The 24,024-nt window shown below is 41.2% G+C and overlaps 1 protein-coding gene across 19 annotated transcripts in view; it reads right to left on the bottom strand.

Moving 5' to 3' along the window:
• Window positions 1–24,024, bottom strand: part of PLEKHA6 (pleckstrin homology domain containing A6) — a 605,411-nt gene that overhangs the window by 56,737 nt on the left and 524,650 nt on the right. For 16 of the 19 annotated variants that reach the window (XR_016311607.1, XR_016311598.1, XR_016311596.1 and 13 more), the window contains 2 exons: window positions 10,923–11,065; window positions 5,190–5,376 (listed from right to left, as the gene is read on the bottom strand). Coding sequence is in view for 3 of the 19 variants with exons in the window: in XM_089669394.1 (XP_089525520.1) it covers window positions 10,923–11,065 (143 nt within the window). In the remaining 16 variants the exon portion in view is untranslated. The remainder of the gene's footprint in view (window positions 1–5,189; window positions 5,377–10,922; window positions 11,066–24,024) is intronic. The other 3 variants (XM_089669394.1, XM_089669392.1, XM_089669393.1) reach the window with 1 other exon arrangement.

Here is a 24,024-nt window from a genome sequence, read left to right on the forward strand (position 1 = left end):
CGCTCTAATTCATCTCAAAGGTGTTTTATCAGGTTGAGGTCAGGACTCAGCAGTCAAGTTCCTCCACCCCAAACTCTCTCAGCCAAGTCTTTATGGACCTTGCTTTGTGCACTGGTGCGCAGTCATGTTGGTACAGGAAGGGGCCATCCCCAAACTGTTCCCACAAAGTTGGGAGCATGAAATTGTCCAAAATGTCTTGGTATGCTGACACCTTAAGAGAAACCTTCATTGGAACTAAGGGGCCAAGCCCAACCCCTGAAAAACAACCCCACACCATAATCCCCCTCCACCAAACTTTACACTTGGCACAATGCAGTCAGGCAAGTACCGTTCTGGCAACTGCCAAACCCAGACACGTCCATTGAATTGCCAGACAGAAAGTGTGATTCGTCACTCCAGAGATCACTGCTCTAGAGTTCAGTGGCAGCGTGCTTTACACCACTGCATCCAACGCTTTGCATTGCACTTGGTGATGTAAGACTTAGATGCAGCTGCTTGGCCATGGAATCCCATTCCATGAAGCTCTCTACACACTGTTGTTGTGCTAATCTGAAGGCCACACGAAGTTTGGAGGTCTTTAGCTACTGACTCTGCAGACAGTTGGCAACTTCTGCAGTCTGTGTGCTTCAGCATGTGCTGACCCTGCTGTTATTTTACATGGCCTACCACTTTGTGGCTGAGTTGCTGTTGTTTCCAGTTGCTTCCACTTTGTTTTAATACCACTAACAGTTGACTGTGGAATATTTAGTAGAAAGGAAATTTCACGGATGGACTTAATGCACAGGTGACAACCTATCACGGTACCAAACTTGAATTCACTGAGTTCCTGAAAGTGATCCCTTCTTTCACAAATGTTTGTAGAAGCAGTCTGCATGCCTAGGAGTTTGATTTTAAATGCCTGAGGCCATGGAAGTGATTAGAAAACCTGAATCCAATGATTTGGAGGGATGTTCCAATACTTTTGGCAATATAGTTAATCTATGGCCATGGCCCTAACAAGAAATACTAATGCTGTCCAGTGGCATATCATCCATGTGTTTGTGCAGCACACAAGCCCCAAGGGAAGGGGGTCCACTGTGCTCTGTTACACACTGCACACATGGAGTAATCCATTGTATTTTGTTAGCAGCACTGCATCAGCTGCTGACAAATCCCCTTCTCATTGCCAACCCTCATTGTTTCTGCATGGGAGCTGAGAGTGGGGGCACTGTGCTGTGCTGATCCTGGTAATCAATATCTCACTCACAGGAATCCTGAGAGATAGTGAGATATAGGATCCGCAGTAGAAAGCACAGTTTGCTACAGATGCCTGAGTCTGAGGGAGTAATTTGTGAGTGCAGGCATATTTAACAACCCTCCCTGCCAGTCCTTGGTAATTGAAGATGTCCCAATCATCAATCAGTAAGAGCACAGCCCAAACAAATGGTTTTACCACCACCAACCTGTGTGAAAGAGTACTGAATGAGAAAAAGGCAGGGATGCAGAGTCCCATGGAAGCAGTAAGTACTGCATAGATACCACTGGAAGTAACCTCTGTAAATTGTTCTGTGCCTCTTCTCTCTCACCCCCCCACTCACCCTGTTTCTCTTTCCCCCACATCATTGTTCTACCTCCCCTCCCTTTCCTCCTCCCTGCCTTCCCTCTCCCGTTCTCCCTACCTGTGATCACAGGTTGCAGTACAGAGCCACTGTAGCCTGTGAAGTCTCTCCCCTTATAATGATCACAGTGCTGGGCAATGTAAAAATAAAACAAAAGCATCTGTCACTAAAGCAGAGCAGTTTCACTATGGTTATATAATACTGCTTCGGTTAATCCGTTTCTCTGATCATTGACCAGAAAAGTATAATGTCACCATAGTGATTTTTTAAAGTAAAAATTATAAAAAAACAATATTTAAAAAATTAAGTGCTCACTTACACTTGCTGTGCTTTCTGCAGAGTAACCCACATTTAGATTGCTCTGCAGAGAGCATTATACAGTTTTATCCCCCTAAATGCTGGACCATCACACCGCAAGCACATGCAATGTGTGTGGTTGCGGGGCAGTTACAGTGTGGACCCATTCACTTGAAAAGGGTTGTGCTCAGGGGGCCCACCGAATGTTAGAGGGGATATAATTCCTCTGAAGACATGTACAGCCCCAGCCGCTACCTTCCCAGCTAAGGGGGAAGTGGTCAAGGGGCGGTATAAATGCGGCTCAACCACAGGGTTTTACCCATCACCACCACCACCGCAAGTGTAAAGCCCTAACACACTCACCACACCAGTGCAGCCAGTCACAGTGTCCCTAAACACTGCTACACTAGTTCCAATGTCACCATGAGGCCTCGATCACACAGGGTGCATTAATGTATACGTCGTCCGAGGGCACTGTTTATCCACACAGGGATGCACAGGTGTTCTCTGAATCCCCATGCAGGCAGTCCCATTGATGTTATTTGGGACACAGGATACACAGACACAGCCACTGCTCCCAAACTGACATCCATCTGGGTGCAAGGCCTGAACACAGACAGTGTGTGAGTTTGCGGACATACATCTAAACGGATGTCACATTGGGAACAGCGACTGCGTCCGTGCAGCTGCTGTGCCCAACAGACATCAATGGGACTGCCTGCACAGGGATGCATGGAATACCTGTGTAGGAAAACATGGCCCTCATGCAGGGTATGCATTGATACACTCATGTGAATGAAGCCTAATGGTCATAGTCAGTCACAGTGTCCCTGAACGCCACCACACCAATCCTAGTGTCATCTAAAGGCCTTGTTCACAGGGGGCATATCAATGCACACCCTGTGAGAGGGTCGTGTTTACCTGCACAGGAATGCAAAGGTGTTATGTGCATCCTTTATGTAGACAGTCCCATCGATGTCTATTGGGATGCAGTAGCTGCAAAGACACAGGCACAGCGCCCAATGTGACATCCATGAGTGTGCAAGGCCCTGAACATAAACAGTATGACCAGCCAATCGCAGTGTCCCTGATCACTATCACACTAGTCATAGTATCACCAGACCAGTGTAGCCAGCAACAATATTCCTTATTGCCACCACACCAGTGATACTGTCACCAGAACCAATGCAACCATCAACAGTGTCCCTGATCTCCACCACATCAGTACAGTGTCACCTGAGCCAGCACAGCAAAGACACAGCTGCTGCTCCAAATGCAACATCTGTGAGGGTGCAAGGCCCCGAATGCAGGCAGAGTAACCAGCCATTCGCAGTGTCCCTGATCACCATCATACTAGTCAGTGTCACCAGACCGACCAGTGTAGCCAACAATGTTCCTGATTGCCACCAGATCAGTGCCACTGTCATCAGTGCAGCCAGCAACAGTGTCCCTAATCTCTGCCACATCAATACAGCCTCACCAGAGCCAGTGCAGCCAGCAACAGCATTCCTGATCACCACTACACCAGTGTAGTGTTGTTTCTGCCGATTGCCTGTACTAACCCTGGCTAATACATTGACCATGTTTCTGCCTGCTGTGTTGACGACAGCTCTGCCTGCCACCTGAACTGACCCAACTGCACTCCTGGAACGACAGAAATTTGTTGTTCACACTTCTGTACCCCCTAGTCATTGAATATGGCATTCCTGGGGGCAACCACATAACAGTAGGCTAGGCTTGTTTGGCTTGCAGGAATGGGGATTGCTATAGGTGACACACACTAATCTACATTCCCTGACAACTGGTACAGAGGAGACCATTACAGTACATTGGTTTTTATAGAATTGGTTGGTTTTTGTGATACAGAAGATACAATATCCGGTACATAATCAGTCCAAATTCAGGAGAGGAAAGTTTGACAGAAAAAACGCTTGAAGCGCTTAAACATTAGGCAAGCTCATGGAAAGCTTGAGAGTTCGTTCATTCCAAAGGAAAGAATAAATTAACATTCTGGTCAATGGAATGAATGAAAGAATATCCAAATGCATTTGCAAAATGTGGCTTTAGGCAGAAGAGCAGTTCAGAGGAGTTGGGCAAAACATCCAGTGTGCATGAGGAAGTTAGATGTGTAATTTATGTCTCTAGAAAGCCTGAAGGTGATCCTTGGAATTTGGGCCTTTCTAGGTGTCTAGGCTGTGAAAAAGTCTCACTTATGTGGTATCCCCATACTTGGGAGAAGTAGTGTATTGGAGTATAATTCTATGTATGGCTATGCTTTGTGTTAAAAAAACTTATTTATTGACAACTTTGTGTTTGCTTTCCAAAAAGTGGTCATTTTGCTGGTGTTTTTTTTTTGTCCTAGTGCTCCAGTGCTTTAATTTCCTAACTACGTATCACATTTCTAGACTCATAATTTATGTTCCTTGGAAATTTGAAGGTGCTCTTTGGATTTTTGGGCTAGGCTGTGAAAAAGTCCCACACATGTGGTGTCTCCATACTAAGGAGAAGTAGTAGAATATGTTTTGAGGTGTAATCCTGTGTATGCCTAAACTTTGTGTTAAAAATATCTTATTGACAAGATTGTGTAAAAAAATGCATTTTAATTTTATTTCTGCATTTTCCAAAAACTTGTGAAAAAAAATATTTTCAAAAGACTCAACATGTCTCTTAGAATATACATTAGCGTGTTTGCTTTCTAAAATGTGGTCATTTTTAGGATGTTTTCATTGTCCTGATAAGTAATCAAGAAGCCGTGTGGTGAGGGGGAACCCATGCAGGCGTGCGCTCAAGCTAGGTTGTGTGTGTCCATATACACACAGTGTGGCTCAGCCACGCGCCTGCTTCCTCCTCACAGGATTTGACTTACAGCAGCCAGCAGGAACCTATAGCCAAAAGGGGAGAGCGCTGCTGCAGACAGGACAGTGCTGGATCGTGAGAAGGTAAGTGTTTTGGGGAGGGGAGCAAGTAGTGGAGAGTTAATAACCTAATGCATAGAATGCATTAATAAAAATTAATGCATTCATTTAAAAAAAACACTTTCAGCATGGATTGGTCAAATTTCAGTTTATGTATGGCTATCTCCACTTGATAGAATCAATGTAATGATTGACTTCTATTGAATGGGAATGTTGGGAAATTTTTCTCGATCATTGACTGCAGCGCTGATCTGACAGTGGAGGAGGATTCCTCGCTTGTGTGGATAGGGGAATCTGTTCCTCTTATTTTTTTGTTTTGCCTACTGGCTAAACTGGGAAAAAAAAAGAAACATTAATCTATGGGCAGGGACGTATTTACCGCGAGACAAAGAAGGCGTTTGCCTTGGGCTGCATTTTTTCAGGAAGCAGCGCCGCTCCCCGTGCAGAAGTGACACGTGTGACAGCCGGTGACTGAGGATGGGGAGCAGGTGAGGCACAGGCACAGCAGGAGCTCCTGAAGATGGTGTATAGGGGATGAGTCTCTCTTTCTCTCTCTTTGATAGGCTCTGTCAGGTAAAATTATATTATTTAGTGTGCAAATAGCATATTGGGATAAAATCAATAAAATACTGTCTAAATTATCATACTTATTTGAGAGGCTGTCAATTCTTTCTGCCCGTGTCACACAGAGGAAAATAAAAAGGATTTCTACCATTCTGCATAAATAAAAGACATAAAATCTCTAAAATGTCTAATATGCTACCTGGGCCAGGATATAGCATTTCCAAATCTTACAAAATATTTCTTAGCCACACATTTAAAAACACTGGCTTCATGGTCCTAGCTCTATGCTTACAATCGCTGGAATGAGTTAGAAATATATGGATATAGAGCTAGAAATCCAAAGTCTGTGTTGTGGAATAGCAATACATCACTGGCACCCCTGAAACTCCTCTAACCCATTGAATTTACCAATAAATGTGCAATCTGGCAAAATCAACAATCTAATGCAGCTCTTATGACTACCTTTCTTTTTAATCAAATAATTCCAGATAGTCTAACCTAAAAAAGTCTCATTCTTGGAAACATAAGACCTTGTTTTAGTTTTGTTTCATTCTAACATCCATTAGGGGACCAAACAGTCTTTTATGGATCTCTGAAACCTGTTTGAGCTACCCAAACAAGCATTTTATAGATCTGAAAATTCAACATTATGCTCAAATCTCTAAGGCTGGCCATACATTATACAATTTTCTTGTACAATTTTCCTTTAGATTTACTAAAACCAATGAGGTCAAACTTAAACACTTTCAATTTGTATGCAATCAGGCACGGACCTTGCACTACATAGTTGAAGGAAAATCTAAAGAAAATTAAACAAGAAAATTCTATAATGTATGGCCAGATGTACACATTGCAGTTCTCTGTTTACTGTGTTTGAAGCACTTTGCTTTACAAACCCCTTTTTAGGAGACTGATATCTGATATTTACAAAATACTGATTACTAACCTTCCACAACCTACACTTAAAACAAGATTAGAACCAAAAGTAAACAATTATTATATTGCAGTTTACCAGTTCTTAGACATGATGGCTGCATTAGTTCTAATTTTTAGGCTTTCTTTTATTTTTACCCGGATATCTCGCCAGTAAGTCTGTTGCTTTTCAAGAGAACAAGCTTTCATGCAGATACATCAATTACAGGGTTGATACAAACCATTCAACACTGACGGGGGGCTTACAATTATCAGTTTTATGTATGTAAAATCTTTATCCCAAATGGAAAAAAACTGTTTGCTGTACATGCTTAGAAAGTGTTGGATGGATTAGCAGATTTAGATATACTAACAAATCAAAGTTGAACTCCAGCTACACTCCTCTCCCCCTGGACTGACAATGCTGCTGTCCAAATGAGGCAATCAGGTATTCCTTGGATCAACTTTACCTATAAATGTTAGTATCCAGTTATATTGTGCATATCTAGGAAAGAATCCAGGCCTTTTTTAAAGCAATCCACTGAGCTGGCAAGAACCAACTCTTGAGGGAGTCTATTCCACATGCTCACAGCTCTTACTGTGAAGAAACCTTTCCGTATGTGGAGATTAAATCTCTTTTCCTCCAGAGGTAAAGAGTGTCCCCTTGTCCTCTGTGATGACCTCAGGGTGAATAACTCTACACCGAGTTCACTATATGAACCACTGATGTATTTATACATGTTGATCATATATCTCGTCCTTAATCTCCTTTTCTCAAGAGAGAATAAATTCAGTTCCTCTAATCTTTCCTCATAGCCAAGCTCCTCCATGCCTCTTATCAGTTTGATTGCCCTTCTCTGTACTTTCTCCAGTACCCCAATGTTCTTTTTATGAATTGGTGCCCAAAACTGAACTGCATATTCCAGATGAGGTATTACTAATGATTTGTACAGGGGTAATATGATATCTCTCTCTCTGGAGTCTATACCTCTTTTAATACAAGAGAGGATTTTGCTCGCTTTGGAAAACGCAGCTTGGCATTGCATGCCATTATTAAGCTTGTGATCTACCAGAACCCCCAGATCCTTCTCCACCATTGATTCCCCCAGTTGTACCCCCCCTAGTATGTATGATGCATGCATATTCTTAGCCCCCAAGTGCATAAACTTACATTTATCAACATTAAACCTCATTTACCACATAGTTGCCCAATTAACAGTGCATTGAGGTCGGCTTGTAAGTTGGAGACATCCTGTAAGGACATTATTCCACTGCACAGCTTGGTGTCATTTGCAAAGACTGAAACAGTATTTTTAATCCCAGACCCCATATTGTTTATAAATATAAAAAAAGTAAGGGTCCCAACACTGAACCTTGGGGTACACTACTGACAACCCTAGACCATACAGAGTATGACTCATTAACCTCTACTCTCTGAATACGATCTTTGAGCCAGTTTCTATCCATTTACATACAGATGTTTCCAAGCCTGTAGACTTTACCTTACACATTAGCCATGTGTGGGGAACTGTGTCAAAGTTTTTGAAAAATCCAAGTATACCACGTCCACAGCCACCCCTCTGTCCAAGGTTTTGCTCACCTCCTCATAAAAAGAAATCAGATTTGTTTGACAACTTCTTTCTTTCATGAATCCATGCTATCTGTTGCTTAAAATATTATTTTCAAGCAATTTCTCATCTATGTGCTCTTTTATTAAACTCTCCAGTATCTTCCCAACTATAGAAGTTAAACTAACAGGTCTATAATTACTTGGTAAAGATTTTGACCCCTTTTTAAATATTGGCACCACATTGGTCTTATGCCAATCCAGTGGTACTATGCCAGTCATTAAAGAGTCCCTACAAATTGAAATAACAGAGCTCAATTCTTTAAGGACCCGTGGGTGTATGCCATCCAGTCTAGGTGCTTTATCCACCTTTATTCTGTCTAAATATTTCTGGATCATACAGTGGGGCAAAAAAGTATTTAGTCAGCCACCAATTGTGCAAGTTCTCCCACTTAAAAAGATGAGAGAGGCCTGTAATTGGCATCATAGGTAGAACTCAACTATGAGAGACAAAATGAGAAAACAAATCCAGACAATCACATTAATTTGCAAATTATGGTGGAAAATAAGTATTTGGTCAAACAAGCAAGATTTCTGGCTCTCACAGACCTGTACCTTCTTCTTTAAGAGGCTCCTCTGTCCTGCACTCATTACCTGTATCAATGGCACCTGTTTGATCTTGTTATCAGTATAAAAGACACCTGTCCACAACCTCAAACAGTCACACTCCAAACTCCACTATGGTGAAGACCAAAGAGCTGTCGAAGAACACCAGAAACAAAATTGTTGACCTGCACCAGGCTGGGAAGACTGAATCTGCAATAGGCAAGCAGCTTGGTGTGAACAAATCAACTGTGGAAGCAATAATTAGAAAAAGGAAGACATACAAGACCACTGATAATCTCCCTCAATCTGGGGCTCCACGCAAGATCTCACCCCGTGGGGTCAAAATGATCACAAGAACAGTGAGCAAAAATCCCAGGACCACACAGAGGACCTAGTGAATGACCTGCAGAGAGCTGGGACCAACGTAACAAAGGCTACCATCAGAAACACACTACGTGGCCAGGGACACAGATCCTGCAGTGCCAGACGTGTCCCCCTGCTTAAGACAGTACATGTCCGGGCCCGTCTGAAGTTTGCTAGAGAGCATTTGGATGATCCAGACGAGGATTGGGAGAATGTCATATGGTCAGATGAAACCAAAATAAAATTGTTTGGTAGAAACACAACTCGTGGTGTTTGGAGGAGAGAGAATGCTGAGTTGCATCCAAAGAACACCATACCTACTGTGAAGCATGGGGGTGGCAACATCATGCTTTGGGGCTGTTTCTCCGCAAAGGGATTGTCTGGATTTTTTTTCTCATTTTGTCTCTCATAGTTGAGGTCTACCTATGATGCCAATTACAGGCCTCTCTCATCTTTTTAAGTGGGAGAACTTGCACAATTAGTGGCTGACTAAACACTTTTTTGCCCCATAGTATCAGTTGTGAGCTAATGTGGATCATCTGGAGCAGTGTCAATACCATGCCCATTGTGGACAAGAGCTCCCCTATGCTCCTTTGTATACACAGAGTTAAAGAAGGTATTTACTAAATAATCTAGAGTGGGTGACTTGGGACAAAGAGAAGGCAAATTTATTAAAGGGCCTACATGCTCCGAACCGGACCTTTTTACTATTAATTTATTTGAAGAATTTTTATGGGGTTTGTTCTGCTATCTTTTGCACTGTCATTTGTTTTCAATTTTTACAGCCTTTATTTCTTTTTTACATATTCTGTTATATTCTTTGTAATGTTTAAATTATATATTTTTCTTTTAATGCCATCTGAAGCAGTCTTCCCTTTATATTGCTAACCAGCGATATTTACTAGGCATCTTTGCTTAATGACTTCATTCACACTATTGAATACTGTTTAGACAGCACTTCTGTGCCTGTGGTATGGGGTTATTATGTGTTGGTCCACCCCTCTCACTCAATAGCTCTATGGGGATGTGCAGTGGAAAAGATCTGAGTTTGCTTGCTATTACCCTTCACAGATAAGGTCCTAGTTAGTCTAAATTCATGTTCAATTCACGTAACTTATAGTTATATCAGAGTGTTTTAACTGTAACTCTATTGGGTTGATTTACTAAAGGCAAATATTCAGTGCTCTGCAACTGTGGTTTCTCTAGGTTTGAGGGGAACATGCAAGGAAAATAAAAAAAACAGCATTTTTGCTTGCACATGATTGGATGATGGAAATCAGCAGCGCTTTCCCTCATTTCAGAGTTTCCCCTCAGATCTAGTGCAACTGCACTTGTAGTACACTTACAGTGCACTTGCAGTGCACACACCGTTTGCCTTTAGTAAATCAACCCCTATATGTGCTGCTTGGATTTCTATTCATCTTGTTCTTGTATTCATAAAATCTCTATAACAGTCATTTAAAAAAAGTAAATGATGCTACTGCTAATGATCTTTTCTGAGAACTCCAAAACTACATTTTCTTCTGCTATGCAGAGGGGGCTGGCAGTTTATGTTTACTACAATTAACTTTGTCTGTAGTTTAGTTTGCAGCTGATAATGAGATCTGCCAGTAGATTTGAACACTGTCCTAACAAAGGGTTAACGAGCTGGCCTTTTTGATTGTATGTCAATGAGGTAAAACTCTCGGTCTACCTCTTTGTCAGTGGAATCAGATGGAGTTTTCCCTCACTTCAAATTTGGGTAGCTTGCCTGAGTCCTGCTTCAAACACACAAACAAACACGTAGAAAGATAATATTTTTTCAAAACTAATTTTTAGATCAGCTGTATGGAAATGGAAACACACAACATTCATAGTCGAGTTTTCTTGAATTTCGCAGCAAAAGTGGAAATACACTTTAAAGGCTCTCTCCAAATCAATGAATAAAGGATAAAACTGCTAACGATTGTGATAAGATTGTGATAAGAGCAGATATTGTGTCAACTACTGAACCACACATTACAAGAAAGTAGACTTTCTGTCTAAATCGGTGAATAAAAGCTAACACGCTAAGATTTGTAATGAGAGTGGACATGTGTGTATTACTAAAACAGGCATTACCAGAAAGAAGACGACCACGACGTGAAGCCTCAGTTGCCAATGCACAGGATAGTTCTATACGCTTTTCTTGCTCTTGAAGCTGAGACTCAGGATCTGGTGGCATCTCCAGCTCAGAGTCACTCAAGGGAATAACGTTCTGCAAACTAAGCAATAACAAGCATGTTTGATGTACTGGACATGAGAAAGAAGAAGTCCTGTGACATATAGCATTAGTTATGACAATTTAATTCTAATTAAAGTAAAACTCAAAGGAAACAAATACATACACAGTTAAGATACATGTATGTTTACTGTTTTATTTCTAAAAGCATTTGTATTTTAGCCATTCTTGTGATCCCTGCCACAACTTTTCTTGGTTCAGGAAAGTGGGATCTTATGTCACATCCCCCCGCCAATACTCAATGAACATTGAATCATGAACTTCATAGTTAGTTGGGCTGAAGAAAAAAGATTAAGGCCACTCACATGTTAAACACTTGCTAAAGGCATGTTTATTATATATAATAGGCTTCAGTTCCAGCAAGTATACAAACGTTTCCTTCTAGGACTCTCACATCCACAGTAGAACAAAGACAGGACTCCTCTTAGACCAAACAGTGAACCAAGATGGCCGCTGGAACGCACCGCTCAGCGTGCGTTCCACTCACCGGAAATGACGTCAGGCGCATGGAGTGTGGACCGGAAATGCGTCAACGCGTTTCGCCCCTCCCATAGGGCGTTATCAAGACGCCCATCTCCCGTCCTCACTCACTTAAATATCAATGGGATACCCACCCCTCCCATTTAATTGGTCAAACCACCTCCCAGGATAATTTCAGAGGCTGCTCCTCCCACTACATGACATGAGAGACCTTTACAAAATGCCGATCCACATAGCCACATAATGAATCTATACCTTCTGACAATTAATATAAACAATTAAATATATTTCAATAAAAACAATATCTTTATAGTTTAATATAATTCATATTAAAAGACATGTATATATATCTAAAAACAAATTACAAATGACAATAAAATAAAATAAAATAAAAATATATGTAAATGAAAAAAATATAATAAATAATAAAAAATAAAAATAAAATGAAAATAAAAATTGAAAATAAAATAAAATAAAAAATAGAAAATAAAAGTAAAAATAAAAATAAAAAATATATAGCAGTCTTTAAACACTAAATCCTCTACTTTTACCAATCTGACAGGAAACAGTTAATATCTATATCTGAATTCAGCCCCCTGGGATACAAAGAACCCAATTTAAGGATCCATGTTGTTTCATTCTGTGAGATGGACTTAACCCTATCTCCTCCCCTCCATGATGCTAAAACTCGATCAATCCCACAGAATTTCAAACAAGATGGGTCCCTATTATGATACATTCTAAAATGGTAGGAAAGACTATGATGCTTATAACCTTTTTTTATATTTCTAATATGTTCCCCTAATCTCACTGACAGTTTTCTAGATGTTCTCCCTACGTATTGAAGATGACATGGACATTCTAACAAATAGGTGACAAACGAGCTGTCACATGATATAAAGTTTTTTATCTTATAGGAGGAACCATTTGAACAAGAGTAAAACGCATCGTACCTTCTGATATTATCTCCTTTCATTGTTTTACATACCAAACATCTTTTACATTTAAAAAACCCCACACTCTCAAGAAAAGTCGCCTTTTTCTTTGGAATGTCTGGAACATTTTTTGCTAATTTTAATCTAAGTGTAGGTGGTTTTCTATAAACAAATGAGGGTTTCTTAGGTAATAGGTCATGAAGAACTTCATCCCTTTTTAAAATCTGCCAGTGTTTTCGTATTATATTTTCAAAAGCCTTATGCTGATTCGAATACCCCGTTATAAAGGATAATTCCCCTTTTCTATTTTCTTTCTTTATTTTATTTAACAAATCTTCTCTTCTGATTTTACTTACTTGGTTTACTGCACCTGTTAATATCTCCTCTTTATAACCTTTCTCCCTAAATCTCTCTAACAGAGTATCTGCTTGCTTTTGAAAGATCTCTTTATCATCACAGTTACGTTTCAGTCTTATCAATTGGCTTTTAGGGATGGATCTTAGCCAATTCCTATGGTGGAAACTATGTGTTGGGATGTATGCGTTTCTATCGACTTCTTTGAAATGAGTCTTAGTATAAAGAAAAACTCCTTGTTTGTAGATGGTTAGGTCCAAGAAATTAATCGCTTCTGTACTAATATAATTTGTAAAGGATATATTATAAGGATTACACCCCATTTCATGAATGTAATCCTCCAGTTCTTCCTTTGTACCCTTCCAGATTATCACTATATCGTCTATAAATGTTTAACATGTGAGTGGCCTTAATCTCCATTTGGAAAAAGTTACTATTGTGTGACAATATTATGCTATGTGAGTTTTTTTCTTTTGGTTGAATGGTGGAGTCTATTCGGAGGGTGAAGATTTTCCCTAGCGTGGCACCAAAGAGGGTTTAGGATCCCTAAAAATTCCTTAAAGGTCTTTTACTCACCAAGTTCTGGTGAGTGTATTCGATGTTGGTTTGTGCACGGGTGGAAGGTGAAAGTATTTTTTGAAGAAAAGAAGTTTGCACTTTTATTTCAACAATTTAATTATGTTTTCAGCACATGGACTTTTGGGTGTTTTGGTTTAAGAGTAAGGACATACACGATTAATTTATGCACCTAATTTATATTTTCTTACTATATGAGTGATTAATAATCTAAATTTGCGCTGTTTATTTATATTTATATTGTTTGTGTTTTCACGATTGGCACAGCAGCAGTTTTAGAGTGTTATTTGGCGCAGGAATACGTTTTTTTGTATAAAATGAAGAAAAAAGATGCCCACACAAGTTAACCAAAAATAACTTGCATCCTCCAAACCCAAATGAATTCATAGTAATGAATCCTCCTATCCCTCTTGTATTGAACCTGTATTGTCTCCCGTTATATTGTAAAGCGCTGAGCAAACTGTTGGCGCTATATAAATCCTGTATAATAATAATAATAGTAACATAGTAAGGAAAATTCAAAAAGTCATAGCTTACAAGATACTACCAGAGAAAATGAGGATATTTTTATGTGAGCTGTCAATGCCTCACAGATTGAGGCAAACAAAGCAAAAAACATGGTCCAACCTGCTCTAATGAAAAAAAAAAAATCTTTCCTAATCCTCAAAAGCATCTATTTTTTTTTTTTAAATATTTATTACATTTTTCACATAAATACATATTACACTTATAATCACATAAAACCAACAAATAACTTTTATTCATTTCTATTCTCCTTTTCCCATTCCCTCCTCCCCCCTCCTTCCCACGTCACCTACCCTACAATACTTTCACCCCTTCTAATTAGAAACAAGAGAGATATTCTTACTATATAATCTATCCACTTCTATTCAATTTTAACTTGAACTCCTCCCACTTATTCCATCTCAGGTAATATGGTCCCATCCTATCTTCTTGCAAATAGATAATTTTTTTATCCTACAAATCTGGCCGACTCTCTCCACCCAGTCCTCCTCCCTCTGCACTTCTACTTTCCGCCAAAACTTGGGTATTAAGCCTTTTCCTGCATTTAGATAGTACCAAATACCCGTCTCCTTATATTTGTTCACAGAATACTCCGAACAATGAAAGAGACAAGTCGCTGGTTCCAAACCAACATCAATTTCAGTTATCCTCCTAATTAAATTCACTATCTCCTTCCAGAATACTTGGATTTTTGGGCACCCCCACCATACATGATACAACGTGCCACTCTCTCCACATCCTCTCCAACACCACCGTGATTTCTCACCACTCATTTTATTTTCCACTTCCGGTGTGATATGCCACTTGGTCAAACACTTATAATTCATTTCCACCTCTCTCATGGATTTGTTCTCGTGAACTAATCTAAATATTTTCCTCTGTTTATCCTCATAAATCTCCACTCCCAAATATCTTTCCCAATTACAAGAAAAAGTATGTGAACCCCTTGGGATTACGTGGAGTTTTGCTTGAATTGGGCATAAAATGTGCTCTAAACGTCATCTAAGTCACAACAATAGAAGAACACAGTCTGCTGATCATAATACTTTTCTTTCTTTTTTTTTATTTCCTGATTTGTCTCTTTTGTTATTCTATTTTTATGTATCTGTTCAAGTTCAAATAATTCCTTTAAAAGTCCATTCATTTTCTCTCTCCTTTCTTTTTTCTTTCTAACCCCAATGGCAATAAGTATACCTCGTATGTAGGCCTTATGCGCCTCCCATACTGTAGCGATCGACACTTCTCCTGTATCATTCTCCTCAAAAAATCTCTTAATCTCTTCCTCTATCTTCTTATCAATCTCTTGATCCAGGAGAAGTGCTTCATTCAACTTCCACATCAAACCTCCCGTCTTCCGCCTACCCCATCCTATTTTCATTATGACAGGAGCATGATCCGAAATCACCCCAACCTCTATATTTACTTTAACCACAGATTCAATAAGTCGATGTTCTATTAATATATAATCCAATCTTGAATACATCTTATGTGCATTTGAGAAGAAAGTATAATCTCTATCTTTCAAGTGCTTAATTCTCCAGGTATCTACCAATTGGCACTCCTGTATTGTTTTCTTCAATTGTCTCAGAGACCTACCCTCCTCTCTCTGCACATTTGAAGATGAATCCATCTGTGGGTCCATACAAACATTAAAATCTCCAGCCACTATCAAATAGCCTCTTTTAAAATCCATCAACTTTGTTAAAATACCTTTCAAAAATATCTCGTTTCTTATTTGGACAGTAAATATTAGTGTAGCAGGCTCCTTGTACAAGAGGATTCAGAAGGAATCACATGTTCAACAGTCAGTCCTTCCTCTCTCTCCCCTATTTGTAAATCCTGGGCATTCTGGCAAGTTGATGACTCATCCACTACACAGCAAAGAATGCTGGGAAGGGGAGGAAGCAGGAAGTGAAGGGGAGAACAGAGAGACACGAGGCTGGAGAAAAGACAGGGACATGTGGAGCCCGTCCAAGCAGAGGAGGAGGCACTACCGCACCCAGTGCGGATAGAGGGACCCTGCTGGTGAGCTGTCCCCCTGGAGAGAGTAAGACACACCATTTACACTTTGCATATAGACTGGGACATCCGCACCCCACTGCTGGGATCTCACCCATCCGGGGCCCTGTGCAAGCCACAGATCCCCCTGCCTGCTTTGTCCCTCACCACCAGTGTAATTGAGACTGTCTGCCCCGGGGACTGACACATACTGGGAGATTGCATCCTGCGACTGCCCCTGGTCTTGGGGTGCTTTGTGTTGCGTTTAGACACAGAGGTTGGACCCTCTCAGCCCAGAAACCTAGTGAAATCGGATGTAACCCACACCAGCTGAAACTCCAAAGAAGCCTTCAGCTGCTATTTACTTCATTGTAAGGACTAAACGTGCACCAACTAGAGCTCCACCGTTACAAGGACTAGAGTGGGGGAATCTGGCTTAGTAGCTTTATTAGAGGTACCTCTTTATTGCATTCTGTTCTGACTCTGAGGTGATTTTTGGCTAACGCCCCTCAGAAGCAGAATCATACACCGGTGTGGGTAATACATTTCATTGATAGAGCATAAGTAAGTTTATTTGTTTGATATCAGTTGTATTCTGCTTAAAGTGCGGCTCTGCCATCCGGAGATTCTTGGCTGTGAAGCCCTCTAGTGGCAGACCAAATTTACTGCATTGCATAAAAGAAGAAAAGTAAGTTTTGAAGTTGAAAGGGGAACCCCACCCCTCTACACTGCATTTCATTCTCCATAAAATTGTTCTTGTTTCATTTAACCCTGTGTCAGCAAATTTCTTGGCGGGGTATTTGCTATTCATTACCAGTTGTGCCAGAGGGATTGGGTTTGCTTAGGGTTGGATCTATTGAGCGCAGGACCCATAATATATTCCAGCTTGTCCCAAGGGGCAGTGCTACATTAGCTACAGTACACTCGATCTCTTGCAATTTACTCCTTAAGAACAAAAATCTTCCCTCAGGGTCTGTTTCTCTCCCCTCCAGCTCGAACCTTATATTCTTCGCAAACCCTATTGCTATTCCCTTTGCTCTCTTAATTGGGGAATCTGCATAGTACCAGGTTGGGTAATGCCTAGATTTCAGCCTAACTTTTGATTCCATCTCTAAATGTGTCTCCTGCAAGAATACCACGGCTGATGATCTATGCTGTAACTCCTTGAATAATCTAATTCTTTTCCCAGGACAATTTAACCCATTTACATTATAAGTTATAAATTGAATTTCCTCCATCTTTCTTCTATATTTTTCCTTTTTTTTTTCTTTCCCCTTTTTTCTCTTCCTCCCTCCCCTCTTTTGTTTCCTTTTACTTTTATATCTCCTCCCTCCATGTAGAGTGGTGACTTTTCTACCCCCTCCCATCCCTCTACCCCACCCAATCTTCTCCTCCTCCCCTCCCCCCCCCCTTTTTTAAGGAAATCCCACCTTAGATTTGAATCCCTGGGGAGTAACTCCATCCATGGACATCTCACCCTCTGTCCACCCTCCCCAGTGGCCCCCATGATATCTATTTAACTCAATAATTTTCCATCGGTTTCTCAAGTCAGTGTGCTAGCGGGGATATCGCAAGGAAGTTAAGGCCAGCTGAAGGGAGAGAGGGAGAGAGAGGAAAAAAAAAGGGACCTCCTCTCCCCCCCTTCTCTCCTCTCCCCTACCTTCCCCCTCTAACAATCTGCCAGTCCTCTTTTCTTATAGTTCTAAGTTCTCTATCTTCTTCTTCCCATCCAGCTATTTCCATTCTTTGCAGTTCAAGCCTATCAAAGAAGTTTCTCATGTCCTCTGGGAATCTCAGATACACAGTAACTCCATTTTTCCATCCTATTAGGCATTCCGGGATCCCCCATCTATAGTGCACATTTTGCTTTCTCATCTGCTCTAGCAGGGGTTTTAAAGATCTCCTCCTCCATAAAGTCTCTGGTGTTAAATCTGCAAATATCTGAATGTCCATTTCTCCATAATTGTTCTTCCTTTTATTTTTCTCCAAATTTCTTCTTTGTCCTTAAAGTTATAAAATTTAACAATTATATCTCTTGGCCTTTCCTTCTCAGTACTTTGTTGGAGTTTTCCTGTTCTAAACATTCCATCTATTTTAGTTCCTTCCATATCAGATCTATCCATTATGGAGTTTAGGATTTTACATACTGCCTGATGCAATATTTATCCCTTTGGATTCTCTGGGACCCCTCATATCCTGATATTTCTCCTCCGGTCTCTATTTTCTTGTATCTCCACTTTATAAAGCAATTTTGTCTGAGTTTTCCCCATGTTAGCTATCTTCTTTTCTAATTTGGAGATGTCCTGGGCCTGATTTTTAACTTTCTCCTCTGTTTCTTCCACTTTTTTAATTGTGCCAGTTTGGGACCCTTTAAGCCCACTTCCTTTTGCGCTTTTATTTTTCATATCTTCTGTAGGTCTTATGCTCCTTTATATACTCGGAATAGATGAGGATTAAATATATTTCTATACAGGATTCAACCTTATCAGGCTAATTGTCCTTTAATTTTCCTTTCAACAATCCTCTTCTCCTTTCCTCTCCTTCGTATACCCTGGGAATTCCCCTTCCACCTCTGCCTTCTCACACAATACCGAATATCATTTGCCACAAATCAAGCCTCGACTCGTCTCACTCCCCCTCCTCATGCTTCTCTTCTTGCGAGACGGCTGCAGCCCCATATAGCAGTCCTTTCGTTGGCTCAGCAGGTCATATCTCCTGGGGGACTCCTCTGGGTATTTTCCTGTTATCACTGGATAGTTCCTCCTTGTCCCTGAATACAGGCCAGGCAGCTTTCAGGGGAACGGACCCACGAGCAGACCGGTGCCTCCTTCTCTCCACAGGACGCCGGCCGGCTTTCTCGCTTCCCAGCACTCCTCTTCGGCTGACCACGTGGTCATGCCGCGCCTCCCCGTCTCCTGGCAACCCGATTCACTGACTCTGCCGGGCACCATACAAGCCTGGCTCCGTCTCTCACTCTCGGTCCGCCGCTTCTGAGGACTAGCAGAGATCCTCCGGGACCCCTCACACAGAGGTAGGTCCCACCTCTCCAATTTCCCGCATCACAGGGGTTCCTGGGGAGGTCAAACAGTGGAGCTCGTCCGAGAGCTCCTACATCGAGCCCTCCTCAGCCACCATGGTCAGGCTCTCCCCCCCGTCTATTCTCAAAAGTATCTATTGAGATGGCTAGAACCAGGTCTTGTGAAAGAAATCTATCCATATAAGAAGGTTAAACCTATTTTCCTGAAGTATTTTTTTTTAAACCAAAAGTGTACAACTTGCTTGTTTGCCTCCACCTCCCCCCTCCATTGCCATATTTGGCACCTTTGGGGGGGGGGGCGGATGCTTGGTTTTGACAGATACCCAATTCCCACTTCCTGCTCATTTTGCCACGGCGAAGTGAACCAGAAGTTCGCCCCCCACCTTCCTCCCACAGTCTCCTGGGAACTTTCACAGGTCCCACAAGACTGCCGGACCAATCAAAATGCTCAGTGTGGCTCGCGCATGCCCAGTGAGATGCTGGGGAGAGAAGGGATGGCGCGGGTGAGCACTTCGCTGGACCCTGGCACAGGTGAATGTGTGTTTATTAAAAGTCAGCATCTACATTTTTTTGAGTTGCTGACTGTTAACAAGCACAAAAAGGGCTGGAAATTAGTTTAACCTCCCTGGCGGTATGATTATTTCAGATTTTTGGTGCTGAAAGCGGTACCATTATTTTGCATGGAAATATGTAGTTTTTTTATTGTAGGCTGTAATATTTAGGAATAACTCGGTATTGATATACGGGTATGATAAAATTTGAAACACAAAATCATAAATTATAATTTAATAAATAATCATAAAAAAAATAATATAATTATAATACATTTAATTCAATAATATAATCAAACCAAAAACACTGAAATTTGAAATATAGCGCCAAATTCACACATCACTGAGCAAAGTCGCAAAATTGTTTTCAGTGTCTGATGACGAATTTCTCCACGAATCATTATCACTCAATTCTGCAAGTGGTTCTGATTTACTATCACTGTTCTCTAGCTGATCTAAACCCGCTTTTGAGCTAAAGGGACACTTTTTGGACGCCATGGACTTTTCTAAGTTTCCAGGCAGAAAGAACAGTCAAAATGCAGACAGGGGACAGGACAAAGCACTAGGGACAAAATGTATGTGAAATGGTTTGAAACAGCAATGTTTTACTATGTAAAATTCGTTTTGAAAAAAATGACATTTTTTTAAAATTTTCAAATTTCCCGCCGCCGGCGGCGGCGGCAGCGCCTGTACATCCCGACGTCACAGGGACCGGAACACAGAAGCCGGATGCCGGCATCAGCCGGAGGAGATGGCCAGGGACGCTGCAGGGGACACATCGTGGGAGCGAAGGACAAGGTAAGTGCTGCAGGAACTCCCTATGCAGCGCCACATGGTAAGCCAGAGTGTAGCTCGGGGTTACCGCTTTTGGTACAGAAACTTTACCCCGAGCTACACTCGGGAATACCGCCAGGGAGGTTAAATTAGTAAAAAAAAAGTCGTAAAAGTTAAGGCCCACATGGCATATATATTACTAGATGATGGAAGTTTACACACTTCTAATGACGATATCACCCACCTGTGGTTGGATGTAAAGCTAGCTTCACACTTGTGCAGGTGGTTGCTGCTGCAGGACCACACCTGTTCCTGTAGACAAAACCACCCACAAAGAAAAATTTGCTGCTGCTCAGAAGATGCGTGGGAATACCATTAATCCTAATGGCATCCCACACACTAAAAACGGCAACACGGTTTTACCGCACTGGGAGTCACACTGCACTATGCGGTTTCTCTGTGGCCATGTTTTCTAAAAAGGTGCAGGGACCAATTGAACTTTATAAGATTTCTGTTTGGCATTTCAAAGTTTGTTTGAAAAAAAAGGAGTGTGATCCACCATGCTCATCGCTTCAACACTGAAATCAGCTCAGTCAGATTGCACTGCACACTAGCCGCTGTGCTGCAATGCAGCTGCTGGTGTGAATTAGCCCTTAACTGTCTCTTCTCAAGAGTGAATAAATTAACTTCAGCTAAGCTTTTCCTGACAGCTGAGGTCCTCATTGCCTCTGATGAGTTCTGTTGACCTTCTCTACACTTTATTCATGTCCACATTATCAAAACAAGGCAGAAAGATTCAGTCTTACTAAGGCTACGTTCACACTAGCGTTGTGTGCAGGCGGCAGAGAGGCGTTTGGGAAGCGTTTTTACCGCTTCCCAAACGCCTCTGGCAATTCTGCACATTACAGCACATGGTGCTGTTCTAACAGGAGCATTGGCGTTGCGTCAAAACGGACGCCTCTGGTCAAGTCAGGAGGCGTTGAAGCCTCCTATTCTAGTCTATGGTGCCGCTCAGCAAACGCCCGGCTGGCGGTGCGGTTGCGACGCGGTTGCGGGGCGTTTGCGGAGCGGTAACACCATTCAAACTGCATTATAGGCATTTGTGGGGCGTTTTTAACGCTCCGCAAATGCCTAGCAACCGCCGCTAAACCGCGCATGCGGCGTTTGCGGAGCGTTTGCCGAGTGTTAAAAACCGATCCGCAAACGCCGGACCAACGCTTGTTAAATGCTATAGGGGCGTTTGGCAAGTGTTGGTAAAACAGCCAAGTGTGAATGAGCCCTAATGCTTTATATAAAAGCAAGCTTAAGCCTCTCCTTGATGGGAGGTGAACCAGGAATTAGTGCAGCCAGTAAGCAGAATTGTGATTTTCTTTTGCTTTGAGGTATGGCAGAGGTTTTTACCTGCCAAATAATTTTGCTTAGCTATTTTTGAGTCAAACCAATAAACCTAAATGTATTTTAACTGTATATTTATTCATTTGCTACTTTTAATGCTATGTCTGCCTATAAATCTACCTTCTATGTACAAGGATGATAACAGGAAAAGATAACAGATATTAAATAATGATAAAAAATGTTTACTAACAGCTACAGCAATTTCTCTCCAAATTTAGTTAGTGCATACACATTTTTAAAGGGTAACTCGACTTTTGTGGAAAAAAATGTAGCAAATAAAAAAAAAATGTTACGTATACAATTGCGACTCAAGTCATATTGTAATTGAATGTTATTAAAAATTACCATTTTGCAATCTGCAGCGCTGTAATTTTCTGTAAAATATAATGCAATATGGCTACCTGGAGGCATTCTGTACACAGATGGGGTACTGAATGCCCCTTGAAAATGTAATTTCCTGCTTGTGTGATTGGCCTATTGATTTTCCCAGAAGTCTGCACTAAGGTAACTAACTAAGGATATCTAACTATTAATAGTTTCAAAATTGTAGATTGTGATCATATTGGACTTATAATAATTTAGGATCTTAAATTGCATGGGTCTGCCAATTTCTACCAGCTTATTGTACATATTGTGACAGAAGCCGAGACAGTTAATTTTTTTATTTTATATTCATTTTCACAGTGACAGTCTGAAAGATGAAGTAGAGATGAGCTTGGGAGTCCTCCAAACTCAATTCAATCCAAACCCCCCCGTCTCAACCTTTTTTCATCTGTGGGTCGGAACATGCCCCACTGTGCAGCACGCATGAATATAGGGACATAATGCTGGTGACATCAGTGCTCTTATATGTAAACATACCCATATTTATGACATTAGTGTTCAACTCAGGAGTTTGGATAGATTTGAGTTCAGGAATTGCCCAAGCACATCTTTACTTGGCAGAGGATTATCAGAGCAGGTAGCTCGGGAGAGGATTTAAATTAAGTACAAGTGGATTGGCTGCATAAAGAAGAGAGACTGCAAACAGTAAGTGCACCAATATTCTACAATTGTATTGTAAGTCCTGATAAGTGGTGAGTGCCTGTCAGATAATCTGTTTAGGCCAGATGAGCCTTATTATCTTGCAGTGAATGGTAATAGCCATAGAAGATTCAGTAACCAGGATCTAGAAGATAGGTCATCCATTGAAAGATTACAACTGAGAATTGTCCCAAGATTTACAAATGAGTCAGTATCAGAAACATCAGGGCTCGTCGAAGTTAGCATATGCTGCTGAAAGGCATAAATCATGTAAAATATGATGGTCTTTATACACAGGTTTGAAAGCATTCATTGGGTCCACTTGTGATGTGGTACAATATTCATAATCACCATGTGAATAGTGAAAGTTTAGCATGTTGGGGTGCTGAAGCCAAAATATGAATACTGTAATATATATTTCCCAGGAGTTTCTTACACTCCAAGTATTGAAATGTCCCCGGGCGAATTTAACTTGTAATCTTCACATAAGATATGGAAGGCTACATAGATCTCTACATGGACCACTGAGACACCACATATAAGGCTAAAAATCCCAAGAGCCCAGTTGCACAGATGACCATGTAATAAAGCATAAGTCCATGCACCGTTGAATAAACTTCAAATGAAAAAGCCTTCATTCATTCTATAGAACCAAACGTTTTTTCAACATCTAAGGAACCAAGAAAGCACCAATATACAGATCAGTGGGGGCAGAAACAAGAAGCCTTACCGGTTTTGTTGGTATCCCAACTTTCCCGGGGGTACACATATAACAATATGTTACAATGGATGGTTTCGCCTTATATGTGGTGTCTTGGTAGTCGGTGGTCTTATCTGCTATGTTTTAAAACAGAAAGCGAGGGGAACACTTTTTTCAATGTTTTGTTCTTTTTTCCTTTATATAGTAAAGCCAGTTATTAAACATTAAATCTCTAAAAAAATGATATGAAATTAAATTGGATATGGTGTTACTTGATTGTGCAATAGTCAAAATAGTAACAAAACTGAAAATTGGCCTGATAATGAAGGGAATTAAACTACTGATTTCGGAAGCTGCACATGCGCGGACGGAGCAGATGTCCCGGTGAACTGCTTCGCACCCTCCCGGCACATCCAGCAACCTATAGCAGGCACCGGACCTCGCCAAGGCTCCCAATCAGCTCCAGTCACCTTCGGCACTGTAGAGACCTTCCCCATGCTGGGTCAAGCGGCTCTCAAAACCCAATCCTCGTGGCGGGGGGGGTGCAAGATGGCGGCTAGCTCCGGTCCCACAGCTTGCAGTTCTTCCCTGCTA

The sequence above is a fragment of the Staurois parvus genome, unplaced genomic scaffold, assembly GCF_062004578.1.
Source record: "Staurois parvus isolate SC_StPar_1 unplaced genomic scaffold, SC_StPar_1.0 ptg000074l, whole genome shotgun sequence".
In the NCBI taxonomy this organism is placed as follows: Eukaryota; Metazoa; Chordata; class Amphibia; order Anura; family Ranidae; genus Staurois; species Staurois parvus.